General features: G+C 32.2%; 1 protein-coding gene across 1 annotated transcript in view; it reads left to right on the forward strand.

The window, feature by feature from the left end:
• The first annotated feature begins 2,857 nt into the window (after window positions 1-2,857).
• The window catches only part of LOC118187706 (histamine H1 receptor-like), a 597,689-nt gene continuing 577,092 nt past the window's right edge, over window positions 2,858-23,454 (forward strand). Inside the window, exon 1 of the mRNA XM_085823285.1 lies at window positions 2,858-3,514. Coding sequence (XP_085679411.1) covers window positions 3,320-3,514 — 195 coding nt within the window. The 5' untranslated portion in view covers window positions 2,858-3,319. The remainder of the gene's footprint in view (window positions 3,515-23,454) is intronic.

The following is a 23,454-nucleotide window of genomic DNA, read 5'->3' on the forward strand; positions in this document are numbered from 1 at the left end:
TGCTACAATGTGGAGATGCAATGTTTCATAGCGGGGGTGGATTAATTATACGAAATAACGGCCGTAACTTAAATTAATTTCATTACATTAGATAAGTACTAAACATCCCTAAAACAATGTATATAATCACATGCAGGAGTCAGAGTGAGGCGTAATTTGAACTTGTATAATTAATTACATAATACGGCTAAATGTAGAGAATAAAAAACCGAAATAGCGAACACCAAATGTTGTTCCACTCATTTATTAATATCAAAGCACGTCTAGCACAGAATTAATTCAAATATATAAAATAAATGCTTGAGTAAGAATAGATTTGAAAGAAATCAAATAAACAAGTTTTAAAGGAAGTATTCATTGATTTTGGGCTCAGCATATTTTATATTAACACCTAAAGTCAATTCTCGGAAAACAGTCTTGAAAATAAGGAATATTAAACGTATTATTAGAAAGCGTAAATCCTTTTTTTTTTCATTTTAAAACAATTTTTAAATAATTTAATTACATTTTTACCTTTTTTCATTTTGATGCAAATATTTTTTTAAATTTATTTCTGCGTATATGTAAGTAGCGAATATATAAGACAGCATATTTTTTACTTTTAAAATTAATAAATTTTATTAATAAATAAATAATATGATAAATATACATAAGTATAATTATATATTTTAAAAGTTAACTTTTATAAGTTTTATTAATTAAATAAATAGTGTTATTTATATGCTTTTTTATTATTTTAATTATAAATTATCATTAATCTTGTTTTCAGCTTAGACGTTAGAAGAATTTAATGAGTATTTGATTGTTTATTGCATTCATCAAAGAACGCTTATAAATGGAAGGATTTTGCGATTGTAATTTTTTTTTTAAATACTGGTCGACAACAATAGCCTTTTGACATTAACACTTTTCATTGGAGACTTTCCAAACATTTTCCTGTTATGTATTTTATCGTGCACTTATTATTCACATTATTTGACAAATTTTGTTGTTGAACAAAATATAATAACTTTAATTTAAATTAAATTAATTTATTTACTTACTTAAAATCTTACTTCTAATTTTCTTCAGTCAGCAATCTACAATATCTTTAACCCTTTCCGGCACGCTACCTTTTTAAAGTCCGAGTTTTGATAAAAAAAAAAAAAAAAAAAGGTAGGCAATTTAATTAGGCCTAGAGGAGTACACAAGTAAAATTTTGTGAAGATAGCACTTTTGGTTTTAATTCTGTGGGTGCGCCCAAAGTGGCACACTGATTGAATAGAGCTTCTAAAAGAGTGCTGAAACGAGCATTGTTGTCAATAAACTGACCAATGAGATACGGAGAAACAAAGAATACAGACTCTCAGTTGTCCTAGATTATCGATGAGCCCCGTCTGGGCACACCTAGAGTTGGCCGTTTGATTTTAGGCAAAATTTTAAGGTAAAAATTCGAAACTAATATAGAATAAGGAGACTATCATACAGCCAAAAATAACAAAGAAATTTCTTTTCAAACAATTCCTTTTATACCCTAAAAATAATCTGGAAGATTTCTTTGAAAAATGAGGGTGTTAAAAAACTAAACATGGCTAAAATATATGGACTGGTTTGTGTTGAGCTGCCATCTACTATAAATAAAGAAAGTTCAGAGTAACCTATAGTAACCTATAAATACTTTTTCATTCAATTTTTCTGTGCGCACAGATGAAACCTTTTAGGTGTGTCCAGGCCGGACACACTGTGCCACAAAGGGTTAATTTACGTATGTAATCAGTCCTTAATTATTTAGTAAACCTTCGACATAGTAATAAGCATGTTTCTCAGTAATTTAAATTTAAATTTTAGTTCTTACATAATGTAGTTAACTGTTATAATTATAAACAAATTGTTATGTATTTATAACAATAATAATAATATTATGAGTATTTGAAGCATTCCTTTAATTCATAGAAAATGTAATTTTCTACCGTCATGTAATAAATAAATACCCCGATGTATAATTATTTTTTTACTATTATCAAAATTTTATTAGTGCAATGGTATGGCATTTTTCCCCAAGTTAACGTTTATTAAAGTTATTCTATACTGAAATTCGTTGAATTTTATATCACTAAGAATTAAGAAATTGATCAATAAGCTTCTATCAAAAATCTTTAAAATCTATTTCTCTCTAGAGGGACTGAATTCACGGAAATATCAAGTCTGAATTTGATTTTTTACTGCAAATTTTTATGCGGATATTATAGATTTACATTAAGGAAGATATAAAACAATAATATAATCTTTAAGCTTGATATAAAACAATAATATAATCTTTGAGCTTTAAGTTCTCAGAAAGGTACACTGAAATAAAAAAAAAAAATAATGTATGTGTTCCTGAAAGGTTCCAGTCAGTTCTTTTTCCCAAACAGGAATTTATTTGTGTTGCTGAGAAATAGATCTCAATGAAACCAAAACAGGGTGACCTATGTTACTAGTCACCATTATTAATATATAGCAACATATTTTTGTTTTGTCCGAAAGCCTTCAAAACAAAGATTAGTATATTAAGTATTCAAAATAAGCTTTCTGCTTCTGCTTCCGGCTATCCAAAATAATTTTACCATCGTCCTTTTATTAAAGATTATGATGATCTTTCCTTTCAGTCTTTCTAAACCTAATTTGTCTCAAGTAAATTTACTATCGAGGCATTTTCATTAGACGACAAGTGAGATGTGGCATTGGGAAGCGGAAAAGCGCAAATTTCCAAGCAAACTTTGGAAGCTCCAGCATGCTTGTTGCCATGAATGAAGCGATCAGAGCTCCCCCATACGGTCCTATCGGCCGCAACTGACAGAAGGAGAGTTCTTGCCGTCATTCATGTCCCACACGCGAAGCATTCGGGACGCACTTAGTATACTGAAACAAAAAGCATTCCAAATTGTAATTTTTTGTTTTCTTTAGTTATTGTGTATAATCTTGAAAGGATACTCTGGAACTATTTATTACTGTGTTTGTTCGTTGGTTAGATGAAATGAGAATTTCAAAATTGCAAACTTACTAAAATTTGTTGGAACTGAAAGAACAGAATTATACAATATGATTAACCTTCTTATTAAATTATAAAATTATTATTGGGTTATATAGGTTAAAATTTAACAGTTTTATTAACCAAGATCTGATACTTTTCTTTCGAGTATCCACGCGATTTGTTGCCCCATCGCTACTGTAATAGCAAATTAGACGGAAAAAAAGAAAATAATCACAAATTATGAAATAACAATTTTCAGCATTTTAGGAAAGTGTTATATCATTTTCAAAATTTCATTATTCGGAACAAAATAACAAATTACAAACTATGGAAGAAACGTCTACTGTATTGGATAGCTGGAATATTAGTAGTCAACGAGAGATTAATTCTGGGGGCCTCCTTACAGAGAACCCAGTATTAGGGGTACCAACTGCTGTCGTACTTTGCTTGTTATGTCTTCTAACGTTCTTTGGAAATGCTGTTGTTCTACATGCCATACGCACAGAAAGAAGACTGCAAACGGTAAGTGTAATGTACCATCATATTAAAAATGTATTTGCCTGCTGTTTTAAAAAATTTTGAACTCCTTATATACGCAGTATATTTCAAAATAAATTTAATCTCTGTGACGAGTGAAATAATAATCAATAATTACCATGTCCTTTTACACCTGTAATATTTTAAAAAACATCACGAATCTAATAATTCATTTAAACATAAACATCTACATATATAAAATGCTTGTTAATATTCAATGCGAATATAATACATTATTTTAGGTTCAATAGAATTATTTTAGGCATTTAATTTTAATTATTTTATAGCAAACGCGAATATTTAAGCAATTAAAATAAGGTTTAAAACTAACTATTAATGTAGCAAAATTCCATAGTTCTTGTTGTACGCTAACTAACGCTTAATAAATTTCTTTGAAATAAATATTACAAGCAATAAAAAATAGGGTTCTCTTACATAATTTGAATAAATAGTAATATCGTGAATATGAATATTTTGAATTATCTCATAAATAATACGTAAATGGAAGCGTAGATTTGAATATATTGAAAGTCTGACTTCTTAACAAGAACAAAGAATACATGTCACCCGCTATAAGTCAAATTGGAATCTGCGAAAAATTCGTTTCGAGATAGACTCTTTTAGAGTTTGCCACGAGAGGGATTTTAGAAAGGCTCGAATTATAGTTGCTATGTAAAAGTTCTCATACATTTATGTAACGGATTTTATTTTTCTCTCTTAATATAAAATACTAGCAAGTAATATGTAAAATGAGAGCAAAAAATGAAAATTAGTGGCTATGAAAATCAGGAGGTGAAGTGTACCAAGGTAAGTATATACATTATTAATTGTTATTACAGTCACTTGTAAATAATTAATGATAATAAACAGTTTAAATAAACAAAATTTGGTCATGTAGCATTAAGTTTTGATTGCGAATTTTAATGAGGCAAACAAAGGATAAGGAACTTCTATTTATAATTATAGTGCATTGAAAATACCTACCCAGTGTGTTCTTTGAATAAGAAACATATTTTTAAAACTGTTAAGGTATATCTGTAGCTTTTATACCTATATTATATGCTGTAACATGTATATAAAGTATATATATGTGTTGCTAAAACACGTAGAATATATATATATATATATATATATATATACCATGAATGACGGCAAGAACTCTCTCTTTCTCTGGATTATTCTGATATGTTCTATGTGCATCAAAAAGATACAAGTGACATTTTATAAAACATAAGAACTGTGTGACAACTTGAATTAGGATTTCTAAACTTAGATTAAAAGTTATTATGTATTTTGCGACTACGTATAGACTGTTTCCAGTTAAGAATAATTATAAAAATTTAAAGAAATGCCAAAATTCAGTATAAAAATGTATTTCTATTTCATTTATTCTCTAGCTTCTACAGGCACATTTTGTTTCTTATTTAAGTTTGATTAAAAAGAAGTAGTCCGAAGCTTAATTTAAAACCACCGATATGCTAACGCAAACGGAAAGAATAATATTTAACTTTGTTAGTAAGAATGGCAAGCATTTGAATTTTTTTTACTAATGTATAAAGCAATCTTTCAGATTTGTTTTATATCCTGCGTTGACAAATAGGTGCATAAATATGGAATATCAGCAACTAATATTAATTTATGGTATCCAATCATTAAAAGCGATCTTTTAGTTCAAGATCTTTTAGTTACATTATGAAATGCTAGTTATATAACAATAATTTTACATATAACTTGCATTAATAATAATTAAAACAACAAAAAGATTATCAGTTTCTCATTAAAGTCGTAAAAAATGGAACGTTCGGAACGGAACTTCTTCGTAAGGTGGAAAGTGTCAGTATATAAGGCCACTCGGCGAAATTTTCTGATTTTGCAATGCAAAATTGTGAATTTGGTAATATAATACAGTGACTCTACACTCTAATGTTAAGCTACGTCGCTATAATATTGCAGTCAACTCGCAACTTAACAAATGTTTGCGGAATGTTTCCAAACAATTTTGGATGAATTTAATCATTTAAAAAAATGTTTGTGTATCAGGTTCAAAATTCATGCAATTTTTTTTTTTTCTTTTAAATTTGCTAGCAGATACCTTCCAACTCAGATCTCCAGTCAGAACTTTGTAACTTTTGTATAAAATTATCATTAAATAGGGGTAATTATTAAATCAATTATTTCGTTTCGTTAAACAGATCTTTATGATAACTTTATAATCATGTTTTGCGTTTGCTGATGAAGGAATGATTTAGTTTTAATTCTAATTTGTCTTTGATGCCTAAACTTTTAGTTCCCAAATTTAGAATCATTAATTATGCACTCAAATGTTAACTTTTGATTCCTAAACTTAAAATTATTATCGGTTGAAGTGTTTTGGAAATGCTTGTTTCATTAGCGTCACGCCGAATTCATATGAAATAGATTAATTTGGTAAAACAAAACACTGGAGCTTTTAACAGCTTTCGATATTCGTCATGGCTAAGAAGACAGCAATGGCTGAAGGTAAAAGCTATGATGACAGAGTTAACACACTTGATCTTGAACAATTTGCAATCTTTATTTTCACGCAGATGAAACGATATTAGTAGACATTTATCCACTCATAATGAAATACAATAAGATCTATGTACTTTAGTTTTAAAAGTACGATGAAAGAATTTAGCAAGGTAAATCAGCGCTATCCTGGCAGAGCAGAAGTTAGGAAAAGGAAGAATGATGTAGTTAACTTGTGAGCGCTATTTATACCGAGTATACAGGTATGATTGGTTAATTTTTAGTTTTAGTTACCTTTTTCAAGCAGCGGTATGTAACATGGAAAGATTTTGAATTTGGGAGAAAGGATGGATTTAGGGGGGGTGCATAAAATTTAGAATAATTAATTTTGAGGTCGCCGATTATTCTTAATGCAGCCATCGTATTTTGTTATATTTTTAAGCAGCCATTGTATTTATATCTTACATGTATATGTATTTACTTTTGGTTTTAACTTTTATCCTTGCCTGCATGAATGACGAAACACGAATTGAATGATTGTAGAGTTAGATTTGGAGGCAACTTCCCCTTGATAAGTCTGTCTCCTGCCTGCTCAACAGTCATTCACTTATGCATATTAAAAAAAAAAAAAATAGATTAATTTTAATTTGCTAAATTGGTGAATTATTTTCATGGTTTGGTTTTGCACTTGATTTACTTATGCTATCTGAATTTAAATGATATTGTAGATTAGTTCGAAAATTAAATCTTTTATATGTTTGCACATTTTTTAATTATTTTAACTTTAAATTTGCCTTTTACGTATGTACATGTTTGTTAAAATTTAAATTTCATTCCTTGAAGCAATGGCGCAAAGAATTAATTAAATTTGTATTTAAATTAAATTTATTCTTTTGAAACAGATACATACATACATATATATATATATGGAATATTTTGGCAGTCGTGAAGCTCGGCATCAAAGTTCAGGCATGGCTTTTCGCAGAGAGTTAAGCAGGATATCCGAAGACGACACAAATTAATTTAGCTTTTAATTGCCTATTTTTGTTTACTCCAATTAGCAGATGATTTTCCTTTAAGATAACACTCTTTAAATTACATATCCATAGTAATTTTAACTAAGTATGATTGAATTTAAACTTTGTGTGTCATAACTAATTCTAACAAAGGGAGAAAAGATGGACAGGGTAGCGCAGAGTCTTCTGGCAGCGAGATTAGGAAGCAATCTGACTGAAAAACGGCGAGTACTCAGTATTTATAGTAGCGGTTACGTAATAGGCTAGGAAATTCTAGAAGGTGAACATACGAAAAAAGACCAATTAGGTCAAAACTTTGCGCATTGTGCTGCGAAATTAAGGAAATTAGAAGATAAATTTTAGAAAGCTCGCCAAAAAAGTTACCAAAAACTGTGGCTCCGAGAAAAACTCCAACATAAGCATATTTAGTTACTATGGAGAGTGTGAAAGAGGAGAAAAAATATTTGAATATTTACAATTTGAGTTAACATATTTAGTATCTATAAAAAGTGTGAAAAGGAGGGAAAAAATTAAATTAATAAAAAACTATTTGCTAAACTAATTAGGAATTTTATCATAGTAAAAATCAATTGAACATGGTAAAATAATTGGCTATATGCGCAATAAAAAGTTAATTATAAACACAGAAAAATACTAATCAATTGAACAAGGTAAAAAACAAAAATATTAAAATTAAGAAGCGGAAAATAGTTAATTAGCCCAATTCGAAGTTCCTTTTGGCTTTTCAAGGGAAATTTCTTTAAAATGAACCTCGAACTAAGCTAACCCCATTACGCGTTTCTCCGAAACAGACAATTGTAACTTTACGAGACAAATTTTTAATGGATTATATAACCTATGTCTAAAAAACTTATATATACGTATATCTGTGTATTTATAATATAAACTATGTACCGCTGAATTATATTTTATATTAGCAATACCCCCTTAAGTCTATTTTTTTATTTGTACACGTCTCCTCTCTCTTCTAAAAATAGTAAAATAACTTTTTAGAAAGTACGTCATGTCTAAAACCTAATTTCTCATTATGTCATCTTAACCTTCCGCAATTGAATATAGTTCTTAGCCAATCAGATTAACGAAAATTTTGCTATAAATACTGCTTCAATCCGCTTCCTCTTTCTTTGCATGCGCTTGCTAGCTGAGGCACTTCTTTTGCTTGGCTGCTTCTATTAAACATATAATGCATCATCATCAAAATAGTGTGGTGCAGAATGTTTCCCATTATGATGCTCCATGCCATGGAATAATCAAGAAGTAATAAAAAATATATTTGAATTATCAAGTGATTTAGCAATTCTTCAAAAGTACACTTCCACCCTCCAGTCTTCTACTACGAAATCGAAATTTCAGTCCACTCCAATAACTGGTGTCTTTGTAAAAATATGGAATTTCTTGTTTAGCCTTACAGCAAGTTAGCATTGGCTATCTGAAATTTGGAAAACTGTAAAGACTCAACCTAAAATACTAAAACGATCGCAGTTGCATTCATGATGTTTTTTAACATAAAATATATAAATTTCTTCTCATGTATCTCAATTTCATACGTTGTAGTCTTAAAAGATCAATGGACTCTACGGCGAAGTTTTAATGACAAGTATAGTTCGACCGCCTCATCTGTGACCATTAGCGCAAACACGCCTGCTTCATTCGGACCGAATTATTCTCAAATTAGGGTGGAAGGATGCGGACTTTCTTTCCCTCCAGCATAGCTCTTTCCGGAGAAGAGAAGACCTTCTATTAGTAATACCGCCCAAAAGGGGCGGTATTACCTGTCGCAGCAAGTAATACCGCCCCTTTTCGGCGAGTCTATGTGTTTTGGCAGAATGCCAATCAGGGTTTCGCTTGAGACGGTCAAACTATATCTGTTAGTTTCCAAACTTTGCCTGTTTAAGCACAATTTGGAATTATTTATAATCGACTTTTCAGGGGGAAAGGTTCAATAACACAATTCTGATATCTGAATGACATGTTAAAGCATATATTCCAGATAAATACTGAAGTTTCTATTCTTTTAAAGATTCAAGAATCTTGTGACTGCAGAAGTGTTTATTCTGGAAACGACTGCATTTCAGAATTATCATTTAACATCTGTTGAATTCATCTTCACTATTCTAGAATAGTAATGCAGCTTTTTACCGACATTCGTGTTCTTGAGATTAAATGCAAAGGCATTATACTAAGAATAGTATCAGCCTGATATTTTTAAAGTTATGCCTAACTTATTTCAGTTCTTTACACATTTATATGTTATTTAGGCTTCCAAGCTTTATATATAATTTAATATTAGTGATAATATTTTGGTTACGCTGTGTGGTATCGGTCCAATAAAATTTTACGGCACACTGGATAAGATTTGCACCTATTTCCTTGAAATTAATTTTAGAAACTTCAGGCCCTATGTCATGCTTATATACCTGCAAGTATGAAAACACATGTATTTAATAATATGATTATTCACGTTTTAACGGAAACTCAGTTGACAGAAAGCAGAAAATGTTAGCAGAGAAGCTCTGTTTGAAATGCAAGGTTTCTCCTAAGTTTCTAACAGTTAATTTTAGTTAAAACTACTATCCTGTCCTTCCTAATTTCAGCTTACAATTTCCTACCAGAATGTGCTTTTAGAATCGCGGTTAATGCAAATGAGTAAGAGTAGTATTTAAGTCGAAGTTCCACTGACTTCGAAAGAGAGCCTCAGACTTCCTGACTATCGCGAGTTCACCTTTTGGCTACGTCTCTCTCTAAGCTGATATTACGCTCGGCCGTAATTGCTAAGCTAGCTTATTCGATATTTAGGAGTCAACTACTTACAATTTTGATAGCTTCGGCTATATCTTTTTAGTTAAGCAAGTCTTATTTTTTTTTTATTATTTTGAGCTCAAGCCCAAGTGGAGGCTTTGTTGCATGCCCTGAGAAAGGGGAGATCTGATTAATTCTTATTTTGAGAAATATGTGGTAACTAACCCTTCTTGAGTTTACGATTATCTTTCTGAACTAAAGCGATTATTCGCTTAACTGTTCATGAGGTTCCACAGTTGGGTGTTAGAAAAAAGGTGGAACCCCATAGAAATGCAAAAATTTATTATCTAGCCACTTTTGAATTAACGATCATCAGAGCAAGTATATATCCTTAATATTTCTGATATTACTGGAAGCGTTAAAAGAAAGCTTCTTTTAATGCTTCCAGTTCTGAGAAAAGCCCGTTGGCGAAATAGGGTTACCATCTTCACTTGGTAAACAGGCTGAAAGACAAACAAGAATCAGTTATCGCTCAGATTGGCGAAAGTGACGTTTCCTTTCAAGTGACATTCGCTTCTTCGTGTTGTTTTGTATCGCTCACACGCTTTTCATTTTGAACTTTATTGTTAGTAATGGAAGATAATAGAAAGGTGATTGCTATCAAGTTACACTTTGATCTCCACTCTGGCACTTCAAGTAACAGATAAACACACTTTTGGTTATAGTAATCAATTACATCATTAATAGCCGAATTCTGTATACACTAAAAATAGTTTAAAACGTGTGCTGGATAAGTCTATTTATCAGACATTATTTATGTGCATTTTCTGTTGTCTGTATTGCAATGAAAATTTGATGGCTCACTGGAAAATTTGTGACCTGGTGACCACCTTAAAAAGAGGATCTTTTATGACAAAAGTTTATATGGCTGATATTTACATCCTCACAGCCAGCAGCACTATTCAGTAAAATGAAGATCAAATAAAGCATATGAATACATGAGCAATCAAACATGTGCGAGTTGTTTACTGTCCCATAGAACACTCGGTAATACACATAAAACACATTAATTATACCAACTCTAGAAATTAGGTGGTGCACATCATGAGTTTGTTTTATGTGATTACGGCAAAACCTCGAGGGATATATCTGCCTAACAGGAGGGATCCCTTTATTTTTTAAAACTGGCTCGTATACCAGTTACAAATGGGGCAAACCAAGGAAACGTCATTTAGCCAGCCCGTTCGCGGCATTCTAACCTGAGACAGAACTACCAGTGTTCAACGACACTTCGGCCACTAGTAGGCCCGTGCACTTAATTGGAAAGTGCAATTCATTATGTAAACAAACATGAAGGTGATAATCAGTTGTGCACTGTTTTAAGTAATCAAATGTTATAAATGCACAGCTGTTACATTTCTTATTATTTATTAGTCATGTTTTTATTACGTAGATCATACATATGATATAATTATGAATTAACCCAATAACAAAATGTGTACACTCTTTAGTACTCAAATACTCATCAATTATTTTTCAACTGATTATTACATACCCATAATAATTTGCAAAGAACTGATAACTATAGTTGCTGCCAATTACATAATCGTTATCTGAATTAAAAGTAACTTCAAATAAACTTCTTGGCAATGTTAATTTTTGTATTCATACATACATATATATATATACACATCTAATAAGTCATATATTTACATACAGATAGAGAGATGCGATGTTTTAGAAGTTGTTAATATATATGTATTAGTATTAATGTAATGAATAAGATTATTAATGAATGTATATACAAATGTTTTTCATCATGCATAATAATAAATCCATAAATTTCCAATGTTTCAATATGTAGCATTTACAATAAAAGTATAGTTTCTAATGTATTTATAATCCAAAAAGTATTTCATTAATAACATGAAAATAATAGACAAATTTAATGAATATTCTCATTATTACATAAGCTGTGATTTTCTTTTTTTATGCATCTTTTATGCTGTTTAAAATGTGTCACTGATTATGCAATAAACAATTTAAAAGATAAGTAAGTAAAAGAAAAGACGCGCTTATACAAACGGATTTAAAAAAAATTATTCAACTTAAATTTAAGAAATAAAATTCTATTATATAACAGTGATAATACACGATCAGCACGAAATACGACAAATTTGGCGAACTTTTGGCGACGAACAATTTGCAAACAAATCGGAACTGCAAGAACGTCGTAAAATACTGTCAACTCTGAAATTTTTACGATTATATATTTAATGAATATATACACATTTAAAAAAATGACTCAGGCAGTTGTATTACAACAAAACAGCAATAATTAAATCGGCCTCTATTTCCACCGTCCATGACTTCACAGGGAGAGCCAGCGCCATACTGAAAGTTACCCGTGATCCTTCAGAAGCACAACTTTCGTCTGATTGGTTGAACGTTCGAGGAACATGTCTCCAGCCGGAACATTTTCGGACAAGTTTTAAAATGTTGCTCGTAGCCGGGACATGTTCCTCTTAGCTAGACAAAACACTTCTCGGAAGCCTGCCGCTTAAAGCCGTACTACTAGAATCTCGTTTCTCGGAATTGTCCCGGGTAAGCGCGCGCGTCCATAGAAGTGATAGGGCCATTATATAGCGCAGCAGGTATTTGTCTAAAAATAGCTAAGTATAGTGGATATTTTTCGGTGAAAGCTTTTAAGTAGTAGCCACGCTGATTGATTTTATTCGTGAAAGTTTAAAAGTTGCTTTCTGCTGATATATAATACTTGTTTATATTTTTGCTGATATAAAATACTTGTTTAACTCTTTTGCTGATATATAATACTTGTTTAACTTTTTGCTGATATATAATACTTGTTTAACTTTTTGCTGATATATAATATTTGTTTAACTCTTTTGCTGATATATAATACTTGTTTAACTTTTTGCTGATATATAATACTTGTTTAACTTTTTGCTGATATATAATACTTGTTTAACTTTTTGCTGATATATTATACTTGTTCGTCTACGGTCGACTGAAGCAACTGTGAACAAACAAACAAATATAAATGTCAACAGATATTAGTACTGTTTTGTTTCTTTACAGACGCAATCAGTTCGTCATTTAATGCTTGAAAACGAAATTGCGTTTCAGAAAACAGATAACTGCGCAATGGATATAAAAATGTTTTAATCTCGCGCATTGTGGAGAATAATATTAAAAGAGCTAAAGATGCCCCTTTAGATGAACTAACTACTCTTCGTACGCAGTCGCTATATAATGATGAGAATAAGCCTGAAGCAATATTTCCTAATAAAATAAAATTATGAAAAAAAATTAATCACTAATTAAGAAAGTAGAACTTTTAAATATTCGCCTTTATCCATTAATCCCACCACACCCCTCTTTCTTCTCAATAGATTCAAATATTATTGCAATGCTCGCTACATTCATGGAAACACATAAACAGTTATTAAATAGGCACGTAAGCTCACCCAAATTTCTTCAAATTGCATCCACCAATGATATCGTAAATTCATTTCATATTCTTAAAGTAAGTACCATCGACATGGCCTTCGAATAGCATAAGGAGATTGAAATAGTTTCAACACTGGCTGACTGGTCAGACGAACTAAAGTTAACTAATGCTATTTCTTGCCTTGCTGGATCCGCACAAAACAGGCAGTTAACTGCAGGGAAAAATTATGATGACTGGACTGCATAGAAAAAAGCTTTCGCTTCATGATTTAAAAAGCTCATTACAATGCAAGAACTTTTAATGCACCAAAGTTATCGAAAATTGAAGAACAGCGAAATATTAGTTGATCACATTTATGCAAAAGGTGCCTGAGTGGAAAAAGAAGTTTTAAGAAATTAAATAAAAACAAAAGAGCTTTTAAGAAAATTTTAAAAGAATGAAAATAAACTTTTACTATTCCGCAGGCTGACAGCAATTGAATGATAATTGGGGACATTACAAATAAAATTGGATAATCGCCAAGAATACTATCACTAACGAAGAATTAAGTGATAGCGCAGACAAACTTGATGACGTTCGATCTGGGAAACAAGACAACAAGTAAAATCAATCCCCGAAATTTCAAATATAATCTTCTGATACATGTGATGATCAGCTAGCAACCTTTCATTATCACGATTAGCTGATGTTTATACGAAAGCAAGTCCAAGTACATTTTCGTCTGAAACAAAAATTATCCCTCATTTTGCAAAGCTAGCCATGATGTAGCACGTCAGCTGAATGTGATAATTAGAATATTTGGTGATATGCTTTATTCTGATGATGACAACATTAGACTATGGCCCTATGTGGAATTCAAAATAGAGTTGCAATATTACAAAACTATTAGATGTCCACCATTCGAATTCACGGGTGGTTAAAACAAGGAATCTATTGCCCTTGTAAGGATTATAATTATTTAGCTAACAGTTAAATTTTGAATTAAAATTCCTTTCCTATCATTTCTGAATTTTAGCTTACAACTTCCGGCCAGAACGCAGTTTTAGAATCACGTTTGAATGCAAATTGAGGAAGAGCGGTATTTAATCGCGAAGTTCTACTGTCTTAGAGAGAAACAGAGATTCTGGCTAGCACATGTCCGATTTTTTTAGGCTTATCTCTCTTAAGTCAGTCAATTAGTTTAAGTCTCTTCGCAATCAATTAGCGTTAAGTGGCCAACTCCGTTAGAATCTTGATAGCTTCTGCTATATGTTTTTAGTTAAGATTAGTAAAGCTCTAATTCTTAGTTCCTAAGTTCAAGCCCAAGTGTCGGTTTTATTGTAAAACTCCAAGACGGAGTTCTGTTAAATCTTCTTTGAATAATAAAGGGTCTTTTAACCCTTTCCAAGTTTTAGTTACTGTCTCAAGAACTCAAACGATTATTCGCTTACTAGTTCTTAAGATTCTTCACATTCAACTGTAACTTAAAGTACACAGTAGAGAATCTTACACCCTTCAAAATTTGCCTTATGCTACTCCCGCTTTTAGCGTAGAGCGACACTTCCATGAAGCAAACCAAAATGAGTTGTACTTGATTTTTCAAGCACTAGTAATTCCATCGCAGAGATTAATCCAGATGTAATCGTTCAGAAAAATGATGGCACTAAAATGACCGCAGGCAACTATTGCAGTTCTAAAATGGACGTAAAATCTGCTTTCACACCTTTCGCATAAATGAGACTAAAACATTGGCATTTTCACTTCCTACTGACATTACCAATTCCTCCGAATGCCAACTCCTGTCATTAATGTCCCATCTATAATGACAAGAGCGATTCAATCATCTCACCTATCATCTAGCACTACACAATATAAACACGAACACTGGCGATGTTTTTCAACTTCAAATGATGCATTTAGTTGCTATGTAAAACTGCTTTATGAAATCTCCGAAGCAACTCATAATGCTGGACATCACGTGATACCAGAAAACTCGGAATTTGAAATATCAGAAATATCTTTCGATGGTGGAATTATTTATCTATATGGAGAACATTCTGATCCCGTTCGCATAGCATCAGTTGGAAACGACCCTATTCTCAAACCAGTTCAAGAAATCCATGGTGTCCTTGACTTTGCCAATCAATTCAGAAAGCACATTGGTAATTATGATGTTATTGCTAAAGCGCTCATAAGCGTTCTGAAAGGATTGGGAAAATTTACCAGCAATGCTGTCATTATTCTAAGAGATGACGAACGGCGTACATTCGAGATCTTAAAAGCTGTAATTACCACAATTGTGAGTCCTACGTATTTTTAAACAAGGACTCCAGCGTTTATAGAAACTAATGCTTCTGATTCCTGATAAGGTACAGTTTTATATTAAGATCAAGATGGGAAGCTGCGTGTCAATGAATATACATCATGCACTTTAAAAGATGCTGAAACACGCTACCACAGCATTGAGCTGGAGTGCACTGCTGTACCCTGGGCGATCATTGAGAACTTTCGCTTAAATTATCTTGGTCACAAGATTTAACACCTCATAGGCAAGCCATACACCTGAAAATGTTGTTGCGAAATCCTCATTTATCGTACATTCGGGCGGAATTTGGTAGATTTAGCTCAATTCGATTTTACAACTGAGAACCGACCTGGCAAGCAAAATCTCATCCCTGATTAACCGACCAGCGGCCGAGCGGTAAAGTTGCTGAACACTGGTAGTTCGGTCCGAGGTTCGAATCCCGCGAACAGGTTGGCTGCATGGGCGTTTTCGTGGTTTTCTCCATGTGTAACGTGCATACGAGCCAGTTTCCTTTAGAAAGTACACGAAGGCATCCCTCCCCTTAGGCAGATAGCCCTAGTGTGCTTTGCCATAATTAAGTAAACTGAATCATCCCTGATTATCTTTTATATTATCCAACTCCAACAGTTTTTGAGAGCTATAAAGCAGAAATTTATGCAGTTGCATGATGTCTTTTGTCGGTGTACTTTTCGCTGACTTAAGGCAAAAGAAAAAAACTATTAAAAGAAAAGTTGGTCAAAACGAAATTTCAGTATCGGTAATAATACCCTTGGTAAGAAGAAAGGACATAGGCAGATAGCCCTCGAGGCTTTGCCATAATCACGCACACACACAAGAAGAAAGGACAATGGATCAAAATCTGTAGTAGAGATTCTAAAGGTAATGAGAAAAAATCTTTGATTGCTTATCATAACGTTAGTAAACATATGAAAACCAGAAAACGCTTTACAATTTACAGCAATGCAATTGTGAAATTCTGAAATCGGAAACCATAAAATTTACACTTTGAATCTCTCTTCAGAGCTAAAATTCGCATAAACCATGTTATGCAGTTCAACCACATATCTGTCACAATAAGAAACGAAATATATATTAAAGAAAACTGTTACCTAAGTTTTTATTAGATTTTCAATTGATAAATCGATTCTATTGAAATTTACCTGTTTTGCAAAAACTCACCCAATGTGGTCCCATTCCTAAACACGATAATTTCAGTCTAAGGAAATCTTTAGTTATATGTTCATACTTTGAACTTCCAGCCATATCAATTTATCTTAAATATACATTTATAAGGATCTACTGTAAAAAGCAGCTAATTACGAAATTAAACATATGCAATTTTAGTCAGATTGATGCCTGGACTTCAGATGTACAAATAATGTGAGGATTCTTTCACGCGGAAGTATCTGAAACTTAAGACCTTGAAACATGTGTAGAGTCGAATGTTTATATTGAAGCAGGAGATAAAAAAACAAAAAAAATGTGCAATTCCCTTGCCGGAATTGGAGCTCTGGGCGTGTCGAATATTTTTCCAACTACACCACGAAGGCACGTGGAAATAACACAACTAGAAGGAAGGAGCACCAGACCTGGCTACCTCAAGGCTGCCTTACACGTTTAATGGCCCCAACCCCTAGGGCGATCCAAGAAGGCATAATCCTCTCTGGTTAAGCCGTGGGGACGATTTCAGTTTCACAAAGTCTGAGTTGTGTAACGCTTAGAACAATGGTGCACTACAACGAAACCACCAAAAATACTTAGGACTCATGTGAAACATCGACCACCCTGAGTGTCGACCAAGGGAATCCCAAACCTCAAGGACCACCTTTCAAATCTAACCATGTAACGTCTCCACAACCAAGGGGCAGACAAGACAGTACCACATGGTCTCCTCCGAGCCTGAACCTACCAAATAAACGATGGTCCTAGTCATTCTGAAGACTGTTAATTTCTGCCCATAAGTAAGACTATATCTAGATATTGACCAAGCCAGAACACCGGGATTGCTCCTAGTCGACCCCCAGAAGGGAACAGAAATGAAGGGAACAAAATCGTATGTATTCCACCTTTCAAAGAACGACTGAGGATTAGGACACCCCATCACAAAATCCTGGGGTTGATGAATTATCGTCCACTACCTTTTAGTTCGGGCGCCACTTGTAAGTCATTGGATTTTATTTGGTAGAAGGTGACGTGAAAATGCGCAATGCCTTCGCCGGTATTCGAACTTCGCACTTCCCGAATACGTGTCGAGTTTGTTTCCAGTTCTACCACGAAGGTATGCGAAAAGGAGAAAGAAAATACCTTGTACATGTTTCATATATGGGAATTTTAATTTTGCACTGTAAAATACGTGTAGGTAGAGTTCAGAATTTCGGCAATTTTTTTATAATATTTTAAAAGAAGAAGAATGAACTAAACTCTGCATTTTTAAATTCTTATAGCTTTTAATTCTTTTGAGTGGTAGAAGGAATGATTTTTCACGCACTGAGAAAGAAAAAGAATAAAATATTATGTCTGATTAAAATCATCGTCCAAGAAATGCTAAAACTGGAAGAACATCATAACAGAGCACTTTTAAATTAATGTGAAGTTCAGGAAAGATAATGTATTAATTCTATCATATATGTATGATTCATGTTGGCGGACATTATATTCATAGATTTACTTATAATTCGGTAATGTAGACTTTTATAGACAAGTAATAAAAATAATAGTTAAGAAAATATTTATTTTTCTTTATAATTTTTGATCGGGAAATTTGCATCATTTTTTTATACTTTACAAAATCAGAGTAATACTAATTTATTTCCTTTAAATAAAAAAGACCCGACATAATGTTTCCTAAGATAATAAAACTGAGAACGCGTTCTCTTCGGGATAAACGGAAAAACGTAAAAATAATATTGATTGAAAAACAATGAACACTCTTCTTTTCATTCCACATCATTTGCAACTGAATCTTTCGAATTTAATTCTCTATGCCTGAGGGGATATTACATTCACATGTAATGCGGCAACACATTTTTTTATCAAAATAGCGTGACGTAAGATAATGATTCTTGTTTTCATAATTTAATCTCCCGGAGAATATTGTATAAAAATGTTTAAACTGAGAATAATCAACTGAAAATTATGGAATAATTTGCAGATAAAACTCAGCTTTTTAAATTTGTTATTAAAATTATTCTTTGGGGAAATATCTAATTCATATTAAAGTTATTTTCTTTTTAATGGCATACGAATATGTTTATTAAAACACTTCTCTCTCATAATGCTCTTATCATATATTTTTGCTATTTTTAATAAAATAATTTGGGTTGTTTATCTTCCTGAACGCAATTCCGCTAAACTGCTGTAGGCATATATTTTGATTTTTTTTATCTGATGGCATCAAGAAATGCATATATAAGAGTTCCCTGAAAATGCATAGATAAGCTCTTGTTGCTCGTTGTTACTTTCTGAAAAACTCAGTTTATATAATTTTCTTAATTCATAATTAAAACAGAACATTAACTCTTATAAAATTTAAACGCGGAAAACTGCTTTAAGGTTACAGTAAGGCAAATAAGCATTTTAATTATTTTCCAATTTAAATCTTACAGCAGTTATAAGATTCGATATTAGTAACAAAATAATGCAATATTCATTCCGATATGTGATTGACATTGCATAAAATTGTGATTATGAATTTTGGAATGTACTTCACAAGATAAAAAGAGTAAGCTGCACATATAAACAGCATATAGCGACACATATATATAGCCTTGTTCTACTGAAATGCTCCTGAATAGAGAGCTTTGTGTTAAGAATAATTAATATCTGATTTTAATGCAAAATAAATATTTCTAAAAATTTTAAATATCTGATCTTATCAGGTAATTCGACATTCGAAACGAATATTTTAACGAATAAGCATTTGTTCCGAAGAGATTAAAAATGTAAATGTTTTCAACTTTATACGAGCCGAGCGTTCTGACCACTGCACTAAGAAGGCATGCTAGGAAGGCGAGAGAAATACCTTATACTTTCACTTACCTATTACCTACAATTGAAAATATTGAAATTTGTAAATCATTTAATTCAAATTTATGTAGATTTTTCGTTTTGATTTAACTTCTAAGGATAACTTGCTCAGCTATCAAAAGAATATAATTTCTACAAGTTAAACATAAACTTTAATGGGTACTTTCCTTGATCTTTATGAAACCGAAGAACAGGATATATCAGCTTATGACATGTGAGGAAAAACATATGATGAAGATGGATAAGTAGTTATTATCTTACTGGTATGTCGGAAGGTATTTGGCTGCAACAATTCTATTCGATACTTGATATATGTACTGTCCAGGATGCATAATTCACAAGTGCACATGAGTATCGCCACTGAAGAAGGAGTTTCAAAAATGGACCATTGAGTCTGTATTGCTCTTGTGACGCTGAATCTTCGAAACTGTGCATATGAGCGCATGTTATTATTCACGTTTTATCTTGCATTTGTTTCGCAGTGATAAATGTATGGCGTATAAAAGCTGCTAACCAGTTTTTTAGAAAATTTCGTAGTGCTTTCATTTTATAAGTTTATTTAATTTCATTCAACATTTCACATTCTCGAAATTTATCACGCACTGATATTCGGAGTTTAATGTTCACGGCATATTACCATTCTTTAAATCAAGAGCTACGATCAGGCTCAAATATTATGCATTTACTAACATCTGTGGATTAAAAGAATTCAGGAATATATACATATTTTTTGAGGTAAGAATAATTAGAATTGTTACAATGAATCTAGCATTTTCTGAGCGCAACAATTAATAATTAACCAACTGTAAATAGAAGTTCGAGAATTATTTCTCAGCCATTTGCTGGTTAATTTCCGTTTTTCCCATCGCTATCCCCGTCAGGTCAGTGAAATCTCGACAGAACGATTTTCAGCATCTATTTCTTCAAACATTCCTCCTAGGTACTGCTTAGTAAGCATAAAAATCATTAACCTTAGGCTATTAATTTAAGATATGCTGGCTTCGTTCATCACTTAAGAAGAGGTCCAAAACTTATAAAACTTTTAATTTAGTAATGCTAATTTTAATTAATCTGGTTGCAGTCGTTAATTTAAACCATGCCTTATGGACATATCGCTTGGATATCATTTTTTAATATAAAGAGAATTTTTAACTTGGCAACAGTATTCAATTTTCCTGCGGCAATGTTAGTTCGAGGCTTTTTCTGTGAAAATGTATACTGAAAAAAATGTTCTTTAACAAACTCAAACTTAAAACATCATAAAATTTGAATTTCTTTGTGGTGCCAAAGTTCATGAAAATATCTGAATGCGATTAAAATTAAAACGTAGGCCTAACATTGTAAGAAGTGTAATGAAATATTAGTTCACGATTTTCCTTCGTTCCTGTTTAAATAAATCATTTATGTAACTTTCATCTACCAAAAGCAATCGAACTATATTTAATTAACAGTTATGCATTATGTAAAGCAACGCATCAAATGGCTTATTGCTTCAAATAGTGCTATAAGTGAAATTAAAGCTAAGTTAGTTTGAATATGGCAGTATACAAGGCGATTATCTGCCGAAGGGGAGGAATGTCTTCTTGGAAGACTTTATGAAGGAGCTCGCATTCACGTTGCACATGTGGAAAACCACTAAAAAAACCAATCATGCAGCTAAGCCTGCTTGCTTGGGACAGAATTCAGGTTTCAATCAGAGCTCCTAATTACACAGTCACTAATTAAACGAATTAGAATGCAAACTCTAGACCCAAGTAATTATGCGAATTGGGAAATTAAACAACATAGAGGAAACAGTCTTTTAATTATTAAACTAATAATTGTAATTTTACGTATATATATTACCCTTTGATAATTAAGGTATGCTGTCTCAAAACGACTATATTTTCTTCATAATATCATCCTAACTCAGAGCGTGTGATGTCATGTTTCACACTATGTTAGATCGCAAGTAACAGGCAACTTAAAACGGGGACACCAGTAATTAGCCGCTATATTTGACAGTTAGACAGGTGTATTACACGCGCCCCGCCATACTAGAATCAGCTTCATGCTGTGATTTAACACGAGATTCAAAGGAGTAATAGAAGGAGCAGTAAAAATAAATAAAAAATAAAAATAAAATCTGGAGACTGTTATGGAGATGTAGTGTGCGACTGCGCAAAAGGAGAAACTAAGTCACATCACCCAGATCCAGCCTGTGTGCTGCCATCATATCCAGGAAAGCCTCGATTTTTTTTTAATAAGTGCCTTTTGTTTTATGACTTAGCATTGGCACGGGACTCTGTCATCTGAATTGTCCGGAGAAATGAGGTGGTGGCGGGATGTCAGTGGACAGCTCGTCCAGTTAATGTTCAGGAGTACCCGCGCTGCATCAGATGCATTGGTCTATATTGATTAGGCATCGTTTATGAAAATAGATTGGAAATGGACCATGACCTGTAATATACTGTGTTAGCTGCTGAGCTGTAGAGGTAGTACATCTTTTGTTGCAGATATTATAAAAGAATTGATAGGCGCTGAATAGTAGAAGAAGAGAATAGATTTTTGCTGTGCATTGTTCCTTTCCAAGCACCTTTTAGACGATTTTAAGTTTTATAAAATAATGAAGGTTTTCTAGTTGGTGCAATGTAGATTTGCTTTATTGAGCTGTGCATGCTGAATTATTTACGAAAGCGAACTGATAAAGTTAAGAAATGTTACCGATTCTGGTTTTGTGCAATATTTCTCCAATAATATGATGTGATAATTTCACTATGTAATCATAAATACCGGTAATTTATGATATGCTACTGCATTCAAAATACTCATTTGACGCAGAAGCTTTCATTATTTATTTTAAATAATATATTAATATAATACGATGTATGAAATTATATGTATAGAATATTGCACAAAAATTACGTAGTTTTTATTTCACGAAATTCATAATTTTACTATTTTAGAATATTAATCATTTACTTCAAATTATCAACTGCGATACAATGAAAATATTAGCTATATTAATACGGTTGCAACTAAAGTGTTCACTTTTACGGCACAAAAGTGTATCTTAATGCAGATTTCACTTTTGGGATCTACTAAACAACTATTATTAACTTGAACGAAAAGAAAATGTATTTCACACAATATTTTCTAAATATATATTAAATTATGCTTTTTTATAAATGTCGTTTGGTCACGATCGGTAAAAAAAAACAGTAAAATGTTGATGTTTAGGGATCGTATAAAATTAAATTACTTTAAAATACTTTCGACGAGGGACTGAGCTATATAATGTCTTTGTAGACCCTAAAGTCATATGGACTATGAGTAATAGTCCCAGTGCCATCCAACAATTGTCAAACTGGTGTAACGCTGGTGACAAAATTGGAACTTCAATTTTAACTAAATTAAAACAAGTATCGTCCTCTTGTGACGTGCGCATTCAACGGATCCCCTCAGCGTAATGGCAAACCGCACATTAAGTTGATCAATGTTAAACGAATTTCGCTCACTGTGCATGCCCAAAAGGGAATTTGGCGCAGTTACGACTTTGGCGCAATTTTAAAAGGAGATAAATACGATATATGGTTGATATTGTGTTATCTTGGGCGTAAACAGTTCGAGGTTTTAAAACGTGTCAGGTTGTGTAAGCTGCTTCATTACTTGGAGTGTAAATGTCGATTGTAAACTACCCAAATTTTCTCTTAAAAAGGATTACAAAACAGGAAACATTACGAAAAATATTAGCCGATTATACTTCTGAGGAATAAAAACAATTCAGTATTTACCATTCGTTCCATTCATATATACTTTAACAATTTAAGGATTAAATCTAGTTTAAATTACTGAATTAAAGGTCAAATAAATTATTGTAAGTGAAATAGATTGTTGC

This window comes from Stegodyphus dumicola, chromosome 9, assembly GCF_044657685.1.
Source record: "Stegodyphus dumicola isolate Sdum_Otavi_A_Nest chromosome 9, ASM4465768v1".
Taxonomy (NCBI): Eukaryota; Metazoa; Arthropoda; class Arachnida; order Araneae; family Eresidae; genus Stegodyphus; species Stegodyphus dumicola.